General features: G+C 38.5%; 1 protein-coding gene across 3 annotated transcripts in view; it reads right to left on the bottom strand.

Annotated features, from left to right (window-relative positions):
- Positions 1–17,296, bottom strand: part of CPNE4 (copine 4) — a 665,006-nt gene that overhangs the window by 102,404 nt on the left and 545,306 nt on the right. For all 3 annotated transcript variants that reach the window (XM_072792768.1, XM_072792769.1, XM_072792770.1), the window contains 2 exons: positions 12,389–12,472; positions 9,263–9,352 (listed from right to left, as the gene is read on the bottom strand). In XM_072792768.1, the coding sequence (XP_072648869.1) occupies positions 9,263–9,352; positions 12,389–12,472 (174 nt within the window). The remainder of the gene's footprint in view (positions 1–9,262; positions 9,353–12,388; positions 12,473–17,296) is intronic.

Genomic DNA, 17,296 nt, shown 5'->3' with positions numbered 1-17,296 from the left:
TCTCATCTACAAAATGGGAACAAGAAACAGTGTCTTCCAGTGGAGGAGCCAGCTAGTTGGTCACCAAAAATTTGTTTTCTTTTCTAGACCCCAATGAGATCAGATTTTGTAGCCTCCCTTGCAGTTCATTGTGGTCATATGACTGAGTTCTAGTCATTGGAATATAGACAAGCAATGCTAAGTGCTGTTTTCCGCTAAAAGAGGACTGAGAGAGTCCTCTTTTCCCTTCTGTGTGCTAAATGCAAATAGCAATGAGGCCCTAAGGTATGGGTGAACCATAAGATAGAAGCAACTGGGTTCTCAAATCACCGCATGGAGAAGAGACAACAGATTAGGAAGATTTATCTATGATTGTTACATGAGCTAGAAATAAACTTTGCATGGGTGTTCTTGGTTATTGCAGTATTGTTCAACCTAGGATAAGTATAGGGTTGAAGGAGATCATTTAAGCAAACTATCCAGCATAGTACCAGGTAGCTGGTGAATGTTATTCAGTAAATGTTAGCTGTCTTTCAGCAGTGAAGAGCAAGGACCACAGAGCATGAGAGACCTGCATATAAATCAGGCTGTGCTACTTAGCTGTGTATTCTTAAACAGCCTTGAATTCCTCATCTGTAAAAAAGGGGAAATATTAATGAAAAATGAAAGAATTATTAAAGTTGAGAAAGAATGTAGTTTTTCTTCCATTCAGAAGCCTCTTTTATTCCTGCATGAGTTCACACTATTTAAGCTGGTTATTGCTTTCCCATGCTGCAGTATTGATTACAGATCTCAGTAGAGGCAGCCTGCAGGGTCAGGGATGCCATTTAAGTGGAGTTAAGAATTCCTGTGCCATGGCTGATCCAATGTAGAGAATCATGGATGAGTCTGCAATCATCTGGTAATTGTGGGACATTTAGGCTGAGTGAACTATTGACAGACACAAACCCAGAAGCCCTTGAGCCCAGAAGAAGCCCTTGAGCTCAGAAGACCATTAAAAAAGCACTTGAGGGGAGATCCTTGGTGGCTCAGTGGTTTAGTGCCTGCCCTTCAGCCCAGGGCCTGATCCTGGAGACCCAGGATTGAGTCCCATGTCGGGCTTCCTGCACAGAGCCTGCTTCTCTCTCTGCCGTGTCTCTGCCTCTCTCTCTGTGTCTCTCATGAATAAATAAATAAAATCTTTTTTTTAAAAAAGCATTTGAATTTTAACAGATCTCAATATAACAGGTCCATGGGCCATTCAAGCTCTTTTTTTCCCCTTTCAGTTGTAAGGTAGGTAGAGAGAGAATTATTATTCTGTCTTTATTGCAGGTGTTTCCCACAATACCTAGGACCCCTCAATTCCACCTTCCTGACTTCCTGTGTTTTGTACCAAGAATCAGAAAATGTTGGTATAACCCATGGAGTATCTAATGATTGAATCTCTGGATTTAGAGGAATTAAGGGGCTGAACTGGGGCCACTGTCAAGGACAGAGATCTGGGGATTAGAACTGAGATTAGTGGGTTTTTTTCCTTTTCAAGCAGTAAGAGTCAGAAGGTTTGTTAGAGAAAAACAGGATGAAGTAGAAAGAAAACAAATTTGGTAACTAAGCCCAAAGGATCAGAAGAAGAGGCACTTAGGAATCAAGGAGTTAGCAGTCACGGGGTGTTGGGAGTCAAAGGGGGAAGGTCTAGACAAACTCTAAAAACCTACTCCTGGAGTCAAGTCCATTGGGCACTTGTAAGTCAGTCTGGCTCAGAGAGTCCAAAGTAAAGACAATGAATTTATAGTGAAAATACAATTTCAGTTCAAAATGTCCTGGTCACACTTGAGAAAGGGAGGATACCATTAGCAGTTTGTAACCAAAGGACAAATGCTAAAGATTTCATATAGAAGGAAGAGTAGAACGTATACATACGTACACACATTGCTTTGCAATAAAAATACTGACCTACCCAAAAGAAGTACCAGCAAGTCAGTTAGGTTTGGAGAATCAGTAGGAAGACAGTGTTTCTCAATGTGTGCTTAGCAAATGGCTTGCACCAATATTGTTTAGGAAAGTTGCTAAGATGAAGCTTCCAGGACTACTGCGTTTAGGATCCTGATTCAGTAGAGCATCTTTCTGATTGGCCAGAGATCCAACTTTGGGGGTGTCAGACGGGGGTTCATGAACATAGATATTCTAAATCCATCATGCAAGGCTACAGAAAAGAGAAAGCATAAAGTGTGTGTAAGATGAATTGTGGGTGAAAATGTCATTTGTTGGTTGCTCTGGACTGTGGTGTTCCTCTCATGCTGTCATGGGCTCTTGAGTCCTATAATCTTTGCTTGGACTTTGGAGACCTGTTTCTCCTTTTTTTTTTTTTTTTTCTGTTACTTTTTTCTGCCTGGTTGTCTTGCTTGTGCCCAGTGCACCATGACCTCAGTGAAAAACCTGACCCTCTCTCATGCATAGGCATGGGGACAGATTAATACAGAGATCACTGTAGATCATTTTCCAAGGCAAACCACACTCAGAAAATGCCAGATGAACTCTGCATGGAGAAAGTGTCCAAGTTATCTCTGTGGCTTGAGAATTAGAAAAGGAGACAGGAGACAGCCTTGAAATAGCTTATATCATGTTTTTCTAGATTTTCTAGACTTCTGTCATGGAATTTTCCCATAGTACGAGGTACAATTAGGGTGTTAACAATGTGTCAATAATGCCTGCTGATAGTGCCTTCTCATCCTTTTCTCTAACACCCCTTCTGCTAGAATCTATTCTGAATACTAGCCTTGCCTTCTAAAGAATATATGCTGGATATTAATAATGTACTGATCAAATCAAAAGAAATTATTAATACCAGATTTCAGAGAACTTAAGAGGCATAGATTTTCTTATAACCACATATTGGTAAGAAAGCATTGCATTATGGCTTCATTAAGAACTTTTTTCCCCCTTAGTGGTGCTTTACATAACTGGTAGTTTCTCACACTTCATGAGATATGTTATGCACATACAAGTCTCGTTTCTGTTAAACATTAGAATGATGGTAAATAAAACATTCTGGTTGGTTCAGAGGTAGGTGATATGCTTTACCAAGATGATTCATTTTCTAAGAAAAACAACAAAAATAGAGACAGTACAACTCAATAAAAAGGGCATTAAAATTGGCATTTGATTGCATGAGGGTTTTGAGCCTCAGTTTCTTCTTCATCTGTAAAATGAAGATAATGAAAACGATCTCATTGTATGGTTGGAAGTAAATGAAACTATGATTTTTGATATGTCGTAGAAATCATGGATAAATTCATTAAACAGCTAATACTAAGTGTTAAATATATATCTCATTAAATAGCTAATATTAAATACAAGCCTACATCTATTCAGGAAGTAGAGCAATGACTTTTGTCTCTAGGGTTACCAAGCAAACAAGAATCTTCTCCAAATGCCAGCACAGGACTTTAAGTCTCAGGAGACAGGGCTAAGAAAGCACTAAGCCTCTGATACCTTCATAATCACTTCAAAAATTAATCTCAGTCAGAATGACTGGAAAAGCACTATAGAATTTTCCACTATGAAAAAAATAATAATAATAAAAAATAAAAAATAAAAAAAGAATTTTCCACTATGGTGATGAGTAAGACAAAGATGTCCTTTCCTCTATTATTCAACACTGTATTAGGAGTATTAGTCCATGCAAATAAAGAAGAGCAATAACTAGAGCTATTAGGATAAAAGTATGGGTAAAAACAATCTCTATTTTCAGATGATATAGTTATGTAGTTGGAAAATGCTTAAAAAACAGAAAATTACTGTAAATAATAATAGAACTTAATAAAATAGCAGTTTAAGAAAACAGACAAAATTCAATAACCTTTATATTGACAAATGATACAAGACATCATGGAAAATTCCATTTATAAGAGTTAAAGGAACAAATAAAAACTGGGCATAAATTGAAATATAAATGTTGGAAACCTATAAGAGAAAAACATTAAGCACTTCTGTGTATATAAAAGAGACTTGAACAAATGGGAAGACATATTCTAGGATAGGAAGATTCAATATTAAAGAGGTTTCCTTTGCAATATCAATAAAAATATCATCAAGTTATTTCCTGGTACTAGTTGTTTATAAAGCTAAATGGGCAGAAAAACAAGCGAAATGTCCAGGAAAACCCTTAAAAAGACAAGGAATACAACAGAAGTGGAAGGAGCTAGCTCTGCCAAGTATTAAAGTGTAGTACAAAATGATTACCTGTAAAAGAAGACAGTAAAAAGTGGAAGAGACAGCAATGGAAGCTACATTTTTCTGAATATATTTGTTCTGTAGTTTTGACTTTAGAAGCATGTAAACATTTTATATAATTATAAAGCAAAATTAAATTTGTAAAAAAGTCCTGGAAGCTGAAAGCAAAATGAAACAAATGAACTGAGAGTCCTAGGGGGTAGAGGTTCAGCTATGGAGAAGAAATATTTCAAGAGACTTTAATATACAGCTCAGCATCCACAGAAAGATAGATCCGATGGATAAAAAAAATTCGAAATTTCAAAATTCATGAATTTTAAAATGTGTACCAGAAAGCAAGGAAACTATAATATACTACCAAGTTTATGTCAAAAGAACTCGAGTTAACTTAAAGCACTTTTCATTGGTTAAACATGCAGAAATTTAAGATTTCAGAGGAATAATAATAACTGAAATAGATCGAAACTCTCAGATATATTTTAAAAATCCATAAATTCTTAATAATGCTGGGGTTCTTCACTAGTCATTTATGGAGCATGCTAGAGAAGTAATTTGTTATTCTGAAAATTGGTTTAAAAAGAAGGAAAAGTAAAGTGTTTTTTCTCTCCTATATGAATCACAGCTAGGAAATTAAATAGGTATAAAGGGAAAGTTTTTCTATACAGAAGACATTAAGCAATAGATAAGTAATGATAGAATTAGAAAGTTGCCATTTGGGAAGCCCTAACAAACGAAAGAATGTAGGCAATGTTCTTCAAAGACTGTTCACATCACTTAACACTTTTGTAAGAAAGCCACATCACTTAACACTTTTGCTAGAAAACAGATCCCAAATCTGATCAAGCCCAACTACTCACTAATAGGAAACAAGAATGTGAGAAATGCTATAGGATAAATCAACACTGTTTCTTCAATAAGTAAATTGCAAGGGGTAAAAAAAGGAGAAAGAACTAACAGATTAAAAGAGACTTCAGAGGTATTTGGTCTAATGCAATGCTTGGACCTTATTTAGATCCCAATTAAAAAAAAAAAGAAAAAGCATTTTTTTTTTTTTTTAATAAATGAGGCAGGCCATCAGTCAAGTATGAATAGTGGCTGAATATCTGATAATATTAAGGAGATTTGGTTAATATTCTTAGATTAATAATCAGATATTATATAATGGTTTTGTTTGTAAAATGATTTAGAAATACATGCTGAAGCATTTTGGGGGTGAAGTGATCTTTGAGATGGGGCCACACCATGACCTTCATTGGCCCTCAGCATTTTTACCCCCTCCCACCACAGTAGATTTTGGGGATGTCATTGCTTTCTGAGGTGAGAAAAAATTAAAAGCATTTTATTCAATCTTACAAGTTCAGTTTTTCCCTTCTAATCTTAAAAGAAATTAAAATGTCTTCGTGGAGTCCTGAAAGTCTACTGGGCCCTGGCATTGTGCTTAATGGATGAATTTGCCCTGGTCTGGGATTTGCTTCAAAATAATCTGGTGGGAAGAGTAGGGGGGAAATGACTATTACGGGGTGTGTGTGAAGTAAAATTGGCCATGAGATAGTAATTGTTGAAGTTGTGTGCTGGGCATGGGGAGTTATCATATTATCTTTCTACTTTTATATACGTTTGAACATTTCCATAATAAGTTAAAACATCAGTATCTGAAAAAATGCTTCTTTGAATGCTTTTATGTTTTACACAAAGGAGCAGTACAGAATAAATAAAAGCAAAATAAAAAGTCAGTTATTTGAACTTGGTGTTCATGTGGGTTCTGAATAAATGAGATTTAAAGATACTAAGCCTCATTTGAGACAAAGACCTAAGTGTTAAAATTTTGCCAAGATTGAAAATCTCACCTGACAGTGTGTTTTTAAAATTAAAAATTTTTAAATTCACTTTCTAATTTTTGGGGAGATAGAAAGAATGACACCCATATGGACAGAAATGCTGCCTGCCAATATGGTACCGTTTTATTTTGGAGCAAGCTGGCTGGGGGCAGAATTATGAGAGTTTCACAGTGGCCTTTGTGACAAAATAATGAATACATATACAGGGCAATACAGAAGTCTATCCCACCCTTTAGACAAGCTGCATTTGGATAGTGTAAGCAGATGAGCGCAATATAGGCTTTGTGACCTAGTAAACTCCACCATACCAAATACTGACATGGATCATTCTCTGCCTCACATCAGTCCCCGCCCCAGTAAGGTCAGACATCCCCTGCTGATCTCTCAGTACTTTCCTTTCTCCTCTATCCATTCACTCAGTGAGAAGTTACTGGGTATCTGCTCTGTGCCAAGTCCTATGCTAAACACCTTTATACGCAGTGAACGAAACACTTCTCACCCTGAAGGAGCAAACTGGAAGAACAAGTCAGCTACTGAGGAGACAGGATTTAAACAGAAATTTTAAAACAAGACATTTAAAATGTCTTTCATTTAAAATTTTCAAAACAAGTTGAGAGGTATTTTAATGGGATAGGTAGAGAAGGCTAGAAGCCATCCCACAGAAGCAAAAGAAAGTTTTCTGGAGGTGGAGGGAGTTTTAAGAGACCTGAAAGGAAGTGACATGTTTCAAGAAAAGCAGACTGAGGAAGGCATCCCGGACAGAGAGAAAGCTGTGTGCAAAGGTGTGTGCAAAGTCGAGATGGCTGGGATAGTAGAGATAGGTATGAGTGCCAGGCAGAAAAGCAGTGGTAAACGGGAGATTGGGTGCTGGAAAATGCTGTGGAGACACTAGGCTATGGGAAATTGGTCATGAAGAAGCACACGTTGGGGCGCCTGGATGGGACAGTTGGTTAAGCGTCCGGCTCTTAGTTTCAGCTCAGGTGATGGTTTTAGGGTCACAAGACAGAGCCCGATGCTCAGTGCAGAGTCTGCTTGAGATTCTCTCTCCCTCTCACCTGTGCTCTTTTTCTTTCTCTCAAATAAATAACTCTTAAGAAAGAAAAAAAAAGAAGCAAATGTCTACACCAGCGTCCTTAAAGAGTAGGCTAAAACCGGCTGCAGCAGCATCACCCAGGAACTCATTAGAATGCAAAATTCTCAGGCCCACCCTAGATCTCCTGTATCAGAAACTCTACAGATGAGGTTCAGCAGTCTGTGTTTTAGCAAGTTGTCTAGGTGATTCTGATGCTTACTAAGTTGGAAACCATGGGTCCTCAAGCAGGAGTAATTAGACCTTTCAGGAAAAATTTAGCAATGTCTGAAGAGACTTTTGGCTGTAAGACTGATGGGGGTGGAGTATCCTAGCATCCAGTAGCCAGGAATGCTGCTAAACATCATAGAGTGCATACGAAAAGCCCCCACAACAAAAGCCAAATGCCAACAGTAAAGCTGTTGAGGAGCTCTGATCCTTCTTCCCTTCTTCCTTCTCCTTCTCCAATACCCTATTTCTTTCTCTCATTCTTATCTAGCTATCATCCACTATCTATCTCCTTTATTCCCACTTGTTTCTCTACTGCAGAAGACTCACAAGGCCATAAGTGCTTCTTTTCTGCATTTTAATTCATGCTATTACAGACAACCCTCCCCTTTTATTCGATTAATAACTCCCTATGACAAAGTTGATCTATGGCTAGTAGGCATATTATTTGATTTCTGCCCCAAATAGGGCCAATTATCTCACTGGAAATGAGATGGGGGCTGCTCAGAATACAGGCGATAATAACCACCCCATGCCTGAGACTGAAACTCTTGGCATTCTGCATATGAGCTGACGTGTGAAGTCCCAAACAGCCAGGAGGCCTGGTTTTGACATGAAAGACAGTCCCGATAGCAAATAAGGCATAAAATATCTTAGGTTTTACAGGAGACAAGATATTAGGGACAACTTTGAGTTGCTCCTCAAGAGCATGGAGGTAAGTGTGTTTGCTGAGAAGTCAAGCACAAAGTCCACACAGAACAGTATTAGGCAAAGATATATTAAGGTCACATTAAAGAAGGCAGGACTAACCAAACAGACAGGATTCTAATCTGACAGCACTGACAAATCAAAAGAATTCTATGAGAAGGTTTGTGGGCCAAAACGGTGAGGAAAATGTAAAATTACAAAGACAAACATTGGCAAAGTCCATCTAACAGTTTCCAGGGGAGTAGGTGCCCTGAGAGATCCACATGAATGTTTAGTCTGCCTAACGGACCTATCTTTGCATAGTGGAGGTAGGGGTCCCAGGCTTTCAGAGTCTGAAGCCATTCCCCATCCCAGTTATCCAGCAGGTTCTGCTATCCCTGGCTCTGTTTTCAGACTATTACAGCAACCTTCTGACAGCTGGCCCACGTAGAGAAAATGCCCTGATTAAGCTACTGTGAATGCTGAATCGGCTTGATGGGCATGTTTCTCATGGGACATGATTAATTGGCCTTTCAGTTTATAGGCTCTGGTCTCTACTGAATTAACTTAATCGTCCTGAATTGGTAGAATCAACTCTGGGGCATGGATAACCTGGAGTTTCTGGACTTCCAAGGCAAAAGCAAGGTCAGACCTTAGATTATAAAAAATGCCTCCTGGAGTCTGCATTCTGTCTCTGGTTGTCCTTTGGTCATTCTCACAATGTGTCTTTTCTTCCAACTTGTTTATTCCCATGATATCCAAAAAGCATTTGTGGTAAATTGGACAAAAAAAGGCCACCATTACTTCACAACTCCTCTCACCAAGAGGCAGTCTACTTCCTCACCCTTTGAATCTGAGATAGCCATGTGACTTTCTCTAGCCAACAGAATGTGGAGAAAGTGACCTCATATGGAGGAAGTGACCTCATATGAGTTCTATGACTAGACCATAGAGACTTTGCAACTTCTGTCCTTGTTCTTTTGGAACTGTAAGGTCACTGTGTGCCCACATAGTGGGCACCCTTAAGCCATGGATTTTGCCTCTTAAGATAACACAATCAGGATTTATCTTGGACTATCTCATAAGCTTCAGTGGCTCCTGCAGAAGAAATAGCTCCTGCATCTTCCATCAAGATGCTAAGAGATTTGGGGAAGTGGTACAGAAAATGTTGGGTTTGCCAACATTCACATGAGGAGAAAGAAGAGAGTTAAATACATAAACAATTGCATTTCTCAGACAGATTTCTGACCTTCAGCCGGCGGTCTGGATCTCCACTGCATAGAGAATTGACTGATACTTTGAATGATTTCCAGGCTGGGCTTAAGTTATTCATCACCACCTGAGAAAAGAAAGAAGTGCTGGGTTGGGGAGGAAATGCTTGACATTTTCATATTTCAACATAAAAACTGAGAAGCATTGTGGTGCTTATGAAAAGGACAATTGCCTGGAATAGTGTCTTAATAAAAACTTGGGAGTAGCATATCTTTTAAGGGTGCCCACTATGTGGGTCTTTATGGGAAGAACTCCTGTGGTCACTGTCCTGGCTGTTGTCTCATAAATAATGACAGTAATACTGTCAGAATGTGGATGCTGGAGATGACCTGTTATACATCAAAGGGAGCTAGGATTGAGGAGGCAGGGCTGCCTCTGGCCTCTGATAAAGGATCTCTAGTTCTATAGGACTGTCATTCCCATGGCAGTATAAGTAAAGACTTACACTCAAAGACTAGTTGGTGTATGGAGTGTAGTAGGTCATTTCTACTACTAAAGAACTAAATGGGTTTTGGTAACTCGTGAGCTCGAGTTTGAGCAGAGTGCATGTCAGAGGAGTTCTTAAAAGAAAAATCCCAGGAGAATATTTATCCCAGCTATCTAGGAAGGCATAATAGGGCAGATCTTCAGATCTTCAGTGTCACAAACTAAGTCTATAGTACAGCGAAATCCTTTTGAAAGCAGCTTACTAATTAATCCTGCCCAGGGGTCCATACAAATCAAGTCTTAGCCTGCCATCACTATGATTCAAGTAATTCTACTGGGCTTAGAATGGAGGAGAATCCACTCTGTGCCTAGGAGTGTACTGTGTACTTTAAGATAGGGGTTCCCAAAGTGTGGTCCTTAGAATAGCAGGAGAACCAGCACCACCTTAAAAGTGCAGATTTTTAGGTTGCACCCAGACCGACTGACAGAAACTCTGGAGATGGGTCTCCTATAGGATTCTGAGGCATGAAATTTGAGAACGACTGACTGTTCTAGGGTACTTACAAATGAAGTCAAATAGAACTCTATTATATTGATTTTTCTTTCCTATGAAATTTTTAGTTAGAAGAAGTCAGCATTATAAAAAAATTTAATTCTCTATCCAAATAACATAATTATTTTATAAGTGATTCTCTCTTCTCCTGGATTCCTTAATATAACTATGAATTATTGATTGTATCATGGACTCATTATTAAATTTCTTTTAATGCATTAAAGTATAAAAATAATGCTCCTGTGAGGCTTTGTCTTGGGCCCTGATACCCTGGGGATGATCAGAGTGATAGTGAGAAGAAAAGTTAGATAAAAGTGTTTGAGTTAAAGTTCTTGTCCTTATATAAAAACACTAAGAAGTGATGATATTTCATTGCAGTGGTCTTGAAAATCTCAATAGCAGATCAAAGTTGCAACTAGAAATTTCCTATGAAATTAGAATCTGTATGTGTGTGCATGTGTGTGTGTACTTCCCCCAAGAGAACAGTATTGCCTAGTATTTATTTCATATCTGTTGAATAAGAAAGACAAAAAAAATCACTGTTACGTTGCTGTCTTACTGGAAAACTTTGCAATCACATTTCTTGTGAGACTCCAGAAGCCCCTCAGCAATGAGGTATGGGAGGAATTCTAGAGATTTTTGGGAATGAGAATTTACCAATACCAATAATGAGAAAAGGACTGCTGTCAGGAGCAAAGGAGAGGGGGATCTTGTGAAGAAATCAATTAAATACCCTCTATCTCCTTTCCATCTGCACTTTAAAGCCCTCATTCACTGTCTGGAGCAAAAGCACGAATGGATATACCTCTTCCAGTTCTTACCAAAGTTTACTCACTTCTCCTGAAAGAAGTCTGTCCCACCACAGAAATCTGTATGTGTGAAAAAGACTCTTTGGTGGTGGCAATTAGGTGCCACTCAGGGAAACTACTGCACCTCAAACCAATCCTCAGGGATTAAATTCCAGAGGATCACATTGTACTATAACATGTGGCAGACATACTATCTATATTTCATTCATTTATTCAGCATGTTTTATGAAATGCCAACTATGTACCAGATATCCATAGACTTTGCCCATTCAAGACTACTTAATTCTTGTCTATCTTAAATAAGACACAAAAAGTTCTCCTAAAGCTACTTGCAGCTCTATTAATTCAGGAAAATGGAAATGGATTTCTAATACGGGGTAGTAGTGAACATGGCACCCTCAATATCATCCTATGAAAGTCATGAGGATTCCTTCTTCCCTACCCCACCATTGGTGTGTATGTACATGTGTATGTGTGTGTGTGTGCACGCACGTGTGTGTGTATATCCAACAGTCTTCTCTCAGCTATTTCATCACAACCACCCCACTTCCTCCTTATCAATGTATTTCTCTCATCTCTACAGACTCTCTCTGGGACTAGTTTGTAAATAAAATGAAATAAAAGTAGAGAATGGGGTTGGTTGTTGAGTGTGTGTGTGGTACCGGGTGGTGGTAGGGGTAATAAGGGATAAGGTTTGGAGCCCCAGGGAAAAAGAGGAGAGAGCTTGAGAAGGAAATGCAGCTAGACCAAGTGGCAGCTGAGATAGGACAGCTGTTCATACAATAGGCCTGACTTTACTGGGGAGGCAGATTGGCTTCCTAAATTATAGTGAAGTTCAGGCCAAACAAACTCAGTTCAAACTTCTGCTCTATCTCTTGTTAACTATTGAGAACTTGGAAAGTCACTTGACTTTCCAAAGGTTCAGTTCATCATCTATAAAATGGGGGTAATAATAATCATGTCAAGGGATTGTTATGAGAACTAAACAAAATAATGCATATAAATCACTTAGTACAATGCTTGGCATCTAATCACTCTCATCGAATGTTATCTAATATTCATATTTTTATTATTAATAAGTTGCTGGCTGTTTGTATTAAAGGTCAACAATGAAAAATTTAGGTGAAAGGGTCTTCTAACATCTAAGTTGAGAATTAAAAAAGGTACAAAAGGCAGAGAGTCCTGTTAAAGACAGTAAAGACTCCAGGTCTGAATGTGTAGCTACAGACATCAAGAAATGTAAGAGGTTTCTCAAAAAAGGTCAATTTATCATCTTAGGAGATAGGACGGTACAGCTGAAGATGACTCTTCTCACCTCAGTTCGGTGTACAAGCTGCTGGGTTGCATCATCATTCATACGAAAAATTTCCAGAAATGGGTCAGATTTACTGAAGAAATCCTAAAATAGACAAACAAAAATTAATTATTCCCCACCTACATATATTTGATCATGCGTTGAATCACATACCCCTGGATTTGACCCTTCCCTGCTTTGTTCTTCATCTCTGTAATCTACCTTTAGCTAGAATGAGCTACATCTGAACCCCAAGTCCCTAGAGAATCACATTCTTGGTTGAGTTAAATCCAAAGTATTCCTCAAAGATCAATTTCAACGCTGGTTGTTTGAAAAACAATGTATCTGTTGTCTTAAACATATTAATTGTAGTTATTGTTAAAGCCTATGTTTGATGACTACAGTATCTGGATCACCTATGGATCTGTTTTTATTATCTGTTTCTTGTTTCCTCTTGGTATACCAGACACTGTGTAAGAAAGATTATAAAGGCTTCAGATGAGTCTTTAGCTTCTGGCAAGCAGTTAGAATTGGGCAGTTACCTATATCCAATTAGGATTGAGCTACTTAGAGATTGGTTTCTTCAAAAATCTTTATAGACACAATACATTTTTTATTCATTTATTCTTTGAATATTGTCTTTAAAGGGCTATAACTGAAAGGCTTTGTATTTATAAGGGCTGTTGTTCCTTGACATGCCCTCGGTGCTAATTTTTGTGAGACTTTCAAAGGATCTGTTCAGCACCATAATCTCCTGGCTCTAGCTTTTTGTTCAGTTTCTCTTTATGCTGCTATTTGCTAATTGGTGATTGTCTTGGGAGGATAAGACACTCAGACTGTTTTTTTCCAAAACATCTATGAATCTTGAGCCCTAGCTGTCTCAGTAACACAGAACTTCAGTTTGCTTCTCTAGGCCCACGAGACGACAAAGACTTTGGCTCAGTTTCCTTATTTCTTAGAAACTATTTTCTGCTAGGCTTCTTAGCCTATCTACCCATGGTGTTTTATGAATCAGCCTTGAGAAAGTGCCTTGAGTGGAAAATCTGGATAGAATGTCTGAATTACTTCAGCGGATTTCTCTCCTCTCCATTTTTGGCTCCTCAAAATTTGACTGCCTGAGGATGCCCAAACATATGTCTCTTGTATCTTATCCAGTGTTTCTAGCCATTCTCAGTGGGAGAATAATGTAAAACAAGCAGGTACTTCATTACTGGAAGTAGACATATCCATATCCTTCCTTTAAACTTATTTTTCCCCCAATGGATTCTAAACTTTCAGAATGGAGGAATTTGTCTGATTTTCTTTTATATCTCTACCATTTCCTCATCTTCCATGTCTAGGCTTTAGTGGTACTCAGTGTTTACTGAATGTATGAATGAATACATATGTAAGTGAATGAATGATACGAACGCCTGGTGTAGAGTAGGAGGCTCTCTGGGAAACAGCCTTAATTACCACACTTTTATTTAATATTTCATCAGGTGATTCCCTCCACCCTGAAATTCTAGCCTACAGCAAAGCAGAATGAAGCCCATAGTCATTCTAGTCTTCAGCTCAACAAAATAGTCTCAGGAAATATATTGATCATAGAATCTCCATACTTGATGTTAATGTATAAGGAAGGATAAAACTTGGTTTCAATCCTCCAAAGTACCATCTATTTTGGTGGTAAGACAAGTACACAAATAAATATAACCCAAGGCTAAGTATGAATGAATGAATGTACAATGGAAGAGAGAAGGAGCTGAAGCATTTGCACTGGAAAATATGGTTGTAAAGAGGATATTTCTAGGGAGAGAACAGATTGCACGAAGGTATGAAAAAGCAAACAGAGGGGCACACTGAGCAGATTAATTCCATTACAACCTAAGAAGTCTATACATCTGGGTTTGTTTGAGACAACCCTGGCAAAGTCAGCTCCATGATATGAAGGGCCTTGAGTACTTATCCAAAGATTTTACACCTGCCCTGGGAAGCAGTTGGCAACCAATGACAGATTTTGAGCAGGAAAATAATATGACTGGCTCTATATAGTAAAGAATATTAGCTTGGGGTTCCTGACTGACTCAGTCAGTAGAGTATGTGACTCTTGATCTTGGAGTTGTAAGTTTGAGCCCCACCTTGGGTGTTAAGATTACTTAAAAGCAAAATATTTAAAAAAAAAAGAATATCAGCCTAGAAACTTCATAAGGCATCTTAGAAAAAAGATGGGAGGTAGACATATCTATCTTCCCCTTTGTAGTCCTCCCACCCTAGCCCAGAACTAAGCACCATGCACCATAACACCCAGAGTCCTTCTGCTCTATTTTTAAAGGTACCAAATTACCACAGCCTTTGTCTTGTCAAGAACCCCATAGTGGCTGCTTTTGTCAATAAGTCTGTCCGCAAACCTTGTTTGTCTACCTAAATGGCCCGTTTCCCGTCCAGACACACTGCTAGCTGATTCCTACCTCCACATGTTTACTCAAAACATTCACACACCTCTCCCCCTTATTTCTGCTTCAGCACTCATCTTAAAAAATTGGAACCTCCCTCTTACCGTCCTTTGATAATAGATATAAGCCACATTAGCTTGTTCCTAGATGCCCTTAGATTCCTCTCTAAGAGTTTTAGGCTTTGTTTCCTTAAATAGATTGTTGCTCCCTCAGGGAATGTGTTGGTGAATTGCACTTAAAATTGCTGACCACACTTTTTCTTTTTCCTTTCATTGATAATTTTAAACTTTTGTTATTTTTATTTAAAAATAGAAAATATAGAAAAAGAGAAGGAAAAAATGGCCCATACTCTTACCCATAATTCCACAACTATGAATAACATTCTGGTAAATATTTTTCTAGAATCTAGACAAAATTTTCTTTTATTTCTTTAAAAATATATTTGAGGGCACCTGGGTGGCTCAGTGGTTGGGTGTCTGCCTTTGGCTCAGAGTGTGGTCCTGGGGCCCGGGAATGAGTCCTGCATAGGGCTCCCAGCAAGGAGCCTACTTCTCCCTCTGTCTTTGCCTCTCTCTCTGTGTGTCTCTCATGAATGAATGGATGAATGAAAAAAGAAAAAGTATATATTTGTAATCATACTTTACATACACTTTAATACCTTTTTTTTCCCTCTGGGGAGTATATTGCAATGCTTTTTCTATTTCACTTTACATCCTTTTAAGATACTATTTATTTAGAGTTAGCAAAGAGATGTTGTCAGGTGGACGTACTATAAAGCAAGGAAGGAAAGATCAGATATGACCTCTGCCCTCAAGTAACTCAAAATCCAATATGTGCACACTGCCTTTAGAGCTGCTTTCAGGGGGCAGCCCAGGTGGCTCAGCGGTTTAGTGCTGCCTTCAGCCCAGGGTCTGACCCTGGAGACCCAGTATCGAGTCCCACATCAGGCTCCCTGCATGGAGCCTGCTTCTCCCTCGGCCTGTATCTCTGTCTCTCTCTGTGGGTCTCTCACGAATAAATAAATAAAATCTTAAAAAAGAAAAAAGAAAAAGAAAACAAAGAACTGCTTTCAGGGACACCTGAGTGGCTCAGTGGTTGAACATCTGCCGTCAGCTCAGGGCATGACCCTGAAGTCTCAGGATCAAGTCCCACATCAGGCTTCCTGAATGGCGCCTGCTTCTCCTCCCTCTACCTATGTGTCTGCCTCTCTCTCTCTCTCTCTCTCTCTGCCTCTTGTGAATAAATAAATAATTTTTTTTTAAAAAAAGAACTGTTGTTAAATCCCGATTCCACGTTATACAATCTGCATGATATGGAACAAGATATTTAATTTCCTCAAGTCTTAGTTTCCTGGTCAGTAATTGGAGAGAATGACACCTTTTGCCTCCTCATACTATGGAAGAATTAAAGGAGCTGATCCATGCAATATGTTGAGTCCAACACCTGGCAGTGATAAGCATTCAAAAAGTGTGGAGGCCATGACTATTATCAATAAAAGAGACAATGTGCAAGGGCAGTTTGTAAAGTACTACACAACTATCAGGGATGATTACTACTAAGAAGGCATCTGATTCCCGGAAATAAAACAATTCGTGAGCAGCTCAAAAATATCTTAAATGTACACTCAGAAATTTGTAGTTTAAAAATGACAACTCTGGTCTAATTGTACGGTTATGTGACACAATCTGGAATTTTTGTCTTTTTTTGTTTGACCATCAGCATTAAGATGGCCCTTGGGACAGCTTGATGCAAGCAAGGTTAATGATATAGGTACTTTACTGAAGTTTTGCTATGGTGAAATTTTTAATAACTTGGAGGCCATATCACTCTACACTTTTAGCTCAGTATGAAAGAAATTTAGTCATGTAAGAGGGCAATAAGCACTCAGCTGAGGTTTGGAATAGAAAAGGAAGCAATGCATTTCTATGATGGTGATCTTGAAAATGGAATCTTAGAATAAGAAAAGATAATCTGAAAGATTTGGAGTCATTCCAAACTCTATACCTTCCTACCCTTATGACTTTGGGCGAGCTGTTTAACCTTACTATGTTTCACATGTAAAGTGGAAAAAATAATTTCTACCTTTGGGAATATGGTTTTGAGTTTTGAGGATAATATAGGTTAAACACCTGACACCTCCTATACTGTAGATGCTCATTAATTATAACTTGCTATCATCAACTCAGGCTAGCTTAGTTTTTAGGCAGGCATACTTGAATATAGTGAAATCAGCCTAGCAGGGAGAGATTTAATGGTGCTTTGGAACAGGGGTTCCCAAACTCTGATGTGTGGCCTAAATCCTGCCCACTTTTTTTGTTATTGGAACACGGCCACACTCATTCATTTATGTATTGTCTATGGTTGTTTTCATGCTTCAAGGCAGAGCTGAGTAGTTAAGACAGAGACTATATGGCTTACAAAGTCTAAAATACCATCTGATCCTTTACAGAAAAAGTTTGCTGACTTCTACTTTAGAGACATATTTGTTTGTCTA

Source organism: Canis lupus, chromosome 22 (assembly GCF_048164855.1).
Source record: "Canis lupus baileyi chromosome 22, mCanLup2.hap1, whole genome shotgun sequence".
Lineage (NCBI taxonomy): Eukaryota > Metazoa > Chordata > Mammalia > Carnivora > Canidae > Canis > Canis lupus.
Note: the sequence above shows the minus strand (reverse complement) of the source record. Positions and strands in the feature narration are given on the sequence as shown.